Here is a 6,258-nt window from a genome sequence, read left to right on the forward strand (position 1 = left end):
ACAGCAATGAATTGATAACGATAACAATATCAAATTAGAAATTATTCATAACCTTAATTAAAAATATTATTGGAAATGTATCATTTGGTTTGAGTACGATAACCCTCTTTTATCATTTTTTTTAAGTTTATTTATTTATTTTTCATAAATGCTCATTACTTGCTGATGAATGATTTACTTTTTTTCTGGTCAAAGAAAAACTTCTGCTTTTACTGTACGTATAATGAACGTGTGAAGAATGACTGAATCAGTGTCATTTACACAGATAATCCCAACCAAAAATAAAAAAAGAGACATTTACTGTAAATGGCAACAAGGAAACCCTGTTTGGTATTCCAGGAAGTCAGGCTTATTCTAAATGTAAAAGTGCCACGCCACACCTGTGTGTATCAGTGGTTGTTTTGTAAAAATGAAACAGCAAGGCAAATGAAATATCAATGATAGATATCAATGATTTAAATATAATACGGAGTGTCACACATGCATAATGAAATACTACATATCCATGTGTCCTACACATGCCGCTGGTATGACATGTACTACTGAGGGGAGAAGCCAAAACATAATGGCAAGTACGCTTTTAAATATTTTGTTATTAAAAAATGCACCAACAATCTCAAGCAAGACCTGACCTTGGTTGACTGTGTGATGCAGTGTTTTCACTTTCGAAAGTAGTTGAACAATAACCTCAAACAGGGTGCAGCCCTCACAGAAACTTGACTGACCAAGCTTCAATCAACAACTGTCAGTGCACAGGCTGGTAACAAAAACGAGACAAACAAGGAAAAGCATCGTATGATTATGCTTCCTCCAACCAAGGAGCGTTTCAGAAAGCAGGTCCTCCCTCTCTCAAACTGCTTTTGAGAGGGTTATACACAACCATTGCATCTAGACTAGTGTACCTCACTGTTTTCTGGGTTATCCAACGCCTTCAGTAAGCACAAAAAATGGCTGCTACGCTCTTGACAAATTAAAAAAATAAGAGTGCATCTCAGATCATCCGGCAGGGTTCTTCCAGCTAAAGTCCGAGCTAAAGGTGACCAGGCTTTTTCAGTCAGAGCCCATCAGCTCTGGAAAGGTTTTTATTCTGCTGAATTGTTTTATCTGGATTCACCTCTGTGAAAATGTGAGGAAAACCAGAAAACTTATTTATATATTTTTTCTTATTTAAATAAGACAAAAATGAATCAAAATGAATTACCACTGTCTCTATTATCGATGCTAATAGATTTACTAAAATAGTTTCTGTATGTCTGTATTTTGACTGGGTATGTTAAATTATTTAACAGAAGGAAAGTAGCTATGAGTATGTATTTGACAAGCAACAGAGGCTGAGCTTATTAGTACTCTTGAATAAAAACAGGAGTGCACTCTGTGACATGTTCATTCCATTAACTTGCCACCAAGAAACAAGACAGAGGTGGAGGAACAAAGCAAACCAGAGTTCAAAGCATGAGTGGTAAGTCTTGTTATTTTTTCTTTTTTACTGTGTCTTAATAGTGAGCACACATAGAAAGAACCATCAAAGAATAAACTGAATATATCCATCCAAACCAAAATTAACAATATGTTTGTTTGTCATATGTATCATTAAATTATGTGCATTTTATAAAAGATACAATCAGTAACAGTATTTTAATTAAGGGTCATGTCACAGCATGGCCCAATTATTAGATTAAAGCAAGTCAACTTTATCCACTTCACACAAAATTATGTTGTGTCAATAAATGTAGCTTTATAAAGATCAGGTTTACGCTGCAAAATACATGCAACGCATGCAGGTCTACTTCCAATTATGTAGATGTAAACCTAATCTGAATACTAGGCGGTAGCCAGTTTTACTTACATTTAAAGTTGAGCAAAGCAGTGCATCATTAGAAAGTTGATATCCTCAGAAAACTTTAATTACTTTTGAGCTTTACATTTTATATTTCCTGCAACACAAGACACAAAACAGAGTAATATATCACTGACACAGAGTCATAATTGTCTTACAGAGTTAAAAGACAACAGAAGGATTGTGGTCCTGGGAAAAACTGGAGCTGGGAAGAGCAGCCTGGCCAACACCATATTTGGAGAGAATGCATTTCTGATAAATCATTTACCCAAATCTGGAACAAGTAAATGTCAAGCAGAGCGCAAATGTATCAATGGACAGTGGTGGTTATCTGGATCGACACTCCTGGTTTCTTTGACACGGACAGACCAGAGGAGGACATAAAGGCTGATATAGTGAGGTGTATCACAAAGTTCCTGGGCCTCATGCTTTTCTTATTGTGCTTAAAGTGGAGAAATACACACAGCAGGAGAAGGATGTTATAAAGACACTGCTCCAAAAACTTCTCAAAGGAAGCTTTAAAATATGCTGTGATTGTCTTCACTCATGGTGACCAGCTTCCTGCATCAGGATGCTGGATTTCAATTGCCTTTAGAATTGACTTAATCATTTTTTGATAACATTTAGTTCTAATGATTTGTATTACTGAGAAAATTACTGTACATTACAACATCAAGCAAACTACAAATAGTGCTTTAAAAAAATGAATGAGTGACATAATAGTATCTGATTTAATACCATGAATTTGACTATATGTTATTTTTTATGCATGATTTGTTTTTTGCTTATACTTTAAAGAACCAAAGATTTGTGTGGAACAAATTTGACTATCTTGACACCTGTATCAGGCACTCTGATGTGACACATTGTTCCATTGTTCAGGCACAGCCCAACCAACGGCTCAAACTGGTAGAAAACGAAAGTATAGTCAAATCACAGCAAGAGAGCCAGAGGAAAAACACACGCAGCAAGGCCTGCTCCAGGTGATTTTATAGCAACATGGACGGTGAGTTGAGCTTATTTCAGATCAGCGTCAATGAGTTATTATTCCTCCACACACAGAACCTTAAAAGAAAGAAACAGATATTTAAATTCAGATTCAAATGGCTGTTATCAAGGTTTTGTTTAAATAATGACATTTTAACAACGCCTTAATTAATTGGATATATATTTGGTTGATGATAATTATGATTGAGTTTGCTGCTATACGACAACTAATATGCAGTAATAACAATTTAAACTTTCATTCTTTTTCACATTTTTCTGATATACGAATGGTTAATTGGTTAAATATGAAAATAATTTGCAGGATAATCCATTTAAAAGGTGTTTGTTGCAACCCTGTATGCAAAGTCCAAAAGAACAAGCTACTAGAACAAGTAAAAGTGAAATGTAGCTCACTGATGCAGAGTCATTGTTTTCTTCTAGTGCTGACTAGGAGGATTGTCCTACTGGGAAAAACTGGAGCTGGGAAGAGCAGCCTGGCCAACACTATATTGGGAGAGGATGTGTTCAAGATAAGCCATTCTCCCACATCAGAAATAAGTCTTACTCATTCAGAAACCAAATACGTCAATGGGAAAAGCATCACTTTGATCGACACTCACAGTTTTTTTGACACATCTGAGATAGAATCTGAGATTTCACTCAAGTCTGACATACTGAGGTGTATCACAGAGTGCGCTCCAGGGCCTCATGCATTTCTCATTGTGCTTAAAGTGGAGAAATTCACACAGCAGGAGAAGGAAGTCATCAAGAAAATATGCCAACATTTCTCTGAAGACGCTCTGAAATATGCTGCAGTTGTCTTCACTCATGGCGACCAACTCCATGAAGGAATGAAGATTGAGGAGTTTGTCACTCAGAATGAAGGACTGGACGATCTGGTGAGGAAGTGCGGAGGCCGTTGCCATGTTGTTGATAATAAATACTGGAAGGACAACAAAGAGGACGACTATAGAAATAACCAGTTCCAGGTGGCGCAGATACTCAACACAATAGACATGATAAATAAGGCAAACAAAGGAAGCTGTTACACCAATGAGATGCTACAAGACGTGAAAAGAGACATACAGAGAGAGCAAGAGAAAATTAGACAGTCATCAGGGAACATGTCACTGGAAGAGATTAGAAATAGAGCGATAATGAATGTATCTGAAGACATTTTGATCAGATTAACAGGTCTAGCAACAGGTGTATTGTTAGGAGCTCTTTTTGGTGTTGCAGAGATGGTTACAAAAATGGTTGTAAATTTACAGGTGCCTTCAAATTCTACAGCTCTAGCATCAACAGCAAGAACAACAGTTGCATTGGCCGCTCTAAGAGGGGGAGTAAGGGGCAGTCAGATAGGATATGATGCAGCGGAAGGAGCAGAAAATCCAACAGAAGCTGTGCAGAGAGCGGCAAAGGCTATGTGGGACTCTGCCAGATCAGGTTTCGGAGCAGGGGCTGCATCAGATCAAAACAGTAAATAAAGCACAGACAATAAGGAGATGCAAAACGTTGGGCAGCATTGATGTTGATGTTAAATTTAATCATGTTGAGACCAACTATAGGCAACAATGGATACTTATTTTAAAGATAGATAAGATATGTATATGAACTTCCCATAGCTCTGAGATGCTGAATATTGTTATTTGTTTCAACAAGTAAACATGTGTGTTGTGTCTTTTGTTGTTGTTTTTTTTTTCTCTTTGCTGTGTCATCTCCAATTACAGTAATGATAAGACTTTTTTTTTTTTTAAACTTTTCTACAATTCCATAAGTTAATGAATAAATAGGGTAATCAATCAATCAATCAATCAATCAATCAATCAAAAAAGAAATTCTAGCTTGGAAATATGAAAGACATGTCTTATGATATTGTAATGGTATTTTTGAAAGATTAAAACACCTGATGACTTAACTTTTTATTTTACACTGTACACAACTTTGAGTTGCTTAAAGATACTGTTGATTGATATCTTTATGTTTTTTATTTAACGTATTGCTTGTGTCATAAATTACTTAACAATTAAACAGTTGTGTGATTTAAAGGGTTTTCCAGTGTCTGTTTGGTAATGTTATAATAAATTCTACAACCCCAGAGAACAATATATGCGTGTCTGCTTCTTGTCCTCAACATGTTTTTGGTACCGGATTCGGCAATCGAGTGAAAAACAAAAATGACGAACAGGTAGGAAGTTTCAGTAACTTCTCTGTGGGAACGGAGCGTCAGCGAGGAGAAGGGCTGGGGGAGGTTCAACATCTGTGTTATGGCACACACTTTTACTGAAACTGAAACTATGAGTTTGGAGTGTCTGTAGACACACCTAAGACATATATTAATGTGGAAAATACATAGAAAAAAGCATTTTGCATAGTAAGTTCAATTTAAAACTTCACTAAATCAGTTGTAGCTCAATAACCTTCCATTTTATATAAGAGTAAATACTATATATTTATCTAGTTTTTAATGTCAATTATTTGTGCTGTTTTTTGGTTCCAGATTATTTTTATCTTCCCAGTACCTATTCAGAAACCTGAACTTGTGTATCAGCATTTACCAAGTAAAGGGTCTGAAAAATTATTTTAACTGTACACTGCTGCTGTTTACTATTAACCATGTATGGAAGTGATATGAGTGCTGTCATTGTTGCATGACATGGCTCAAGTTAAACCCTTTGTAAGACATAAACAGATACATGATTACCACAATTTCTACACCAGTTGTCCTAACGCTGGTGCCACCTTTTGTCTGGTGGGACATAACATATTATCAAATTGCTTACGTTTTATTAGAGGGCTAATGTTACACTATTTACCGTAAATCAATTCTTCGCCACTCTATAACACTAGTTGCGACTTGCCAGTAGCTGCACAGTGCAACTGCTTGTGTAGGCTTCACTCATTTCTAGCCTAACTTGCACACTGCTGCCACTTTGCCTTGAAAAGAGCTAAACCTTATCTGATTCCCAAAAATATTAAGGGGCATAAATTCACGTAAAAACACAATATCCACAACGCAAATCAATTTAGAGAACATAGATATTCAAGCCACAGACGAAGGGAACCTGCCGACATGGTAATATCTGTATTTTCAAACACAAATGCATAGGAATAAAAGTAGCAATAAAGTGTAAGATTTTCAGGCCTACCTTCAGGTCTTCTCTGCAAGTCTCCAAAAGGAATCGCTTCCTGGGTCCATGTCTGCTTCTTCTGCAATGGCTGTCACAAGTCAGGAGTCAAGTAGCTAGCGATCCAGAAGGCTAAACAACCGGACTGAAAGATGCTAACTTTAGCAACTAGCCAACTACCTTGCAAAGGAAACTATGCTTATCTTTCTCAAATTCAATTAAGTGTGTATTTTCACACGTTTGAAAAGGGAATTGAATCACGGCAGCGATACACCGTTGGCCTACAGGGCCGACATTAGTGCGCAA

General features: G+C 36.6%; 1 protein-coding gene across 3 annotated transcripts; it reads left to right on the plus strand.

Annotated features, from left to right (window-relative positions):
- The first annotated feature begins 1,305 nt into the window (after positions 1-1,305).
- Positions 1,306-4,997, plus strand: LOC130164768 (GTPase IMAP family member 7-like). 3 transcript variants are annotated; one of them, XM_056369717.1, is made up of 5 exons: positions 1,306-1,459; positions 1,998-2,237; positions 2,720-2,843; positions 3,266-3,723; positions 4,096-4,997. In XM_056369717.1, the coding sequence occupies exons 3-5, from the start codon at positions 2,837-2,839 to the stop codon at positions 4,309-4,311; spliced, it is 681 nt and encodes a 226-aa protein (XP_056225692.1). In that variant the 5' UTR covers positions 1,306-1,459; positions 1,998-2,237; positions 2,720-2,836; the 3' UTR covers positions 4,312-4,997. The 3 variants fall into 3 exon arrangements, with proteins under 3 accessions (XP_056225692.1, XP_056225690.1, XP_056225691.1); XM_056369715.1 differs by having other exon boundaries at positions 1,310-1,459; positions 3,266-4,997; XM_056369716.1 differs by having other exon boundaries at positions 1,310-1,459; positions 1,998-2,232; positions 3,266-4,997.
- The last annotated feature ends 1,261 nt before the right edge of the window (positions 4,998-6,258 follow it).

The sequence above is a fragment of the Seriola aureovittata genome, chromosome 23 (genome assembly GCF_021018895.1).
Source record: "Seriola aureovittata isolate HTS-2021-v1 ecotype China chromosome 23, ASM2101889v1, whole genome shotgun sequence".
Taxonomy (NCBI): Eukaryota; Metazoa; Chordata; class Actinopteri; order Carangiformes; family Carangidae; genus Seriola; species Seriola aureovittata.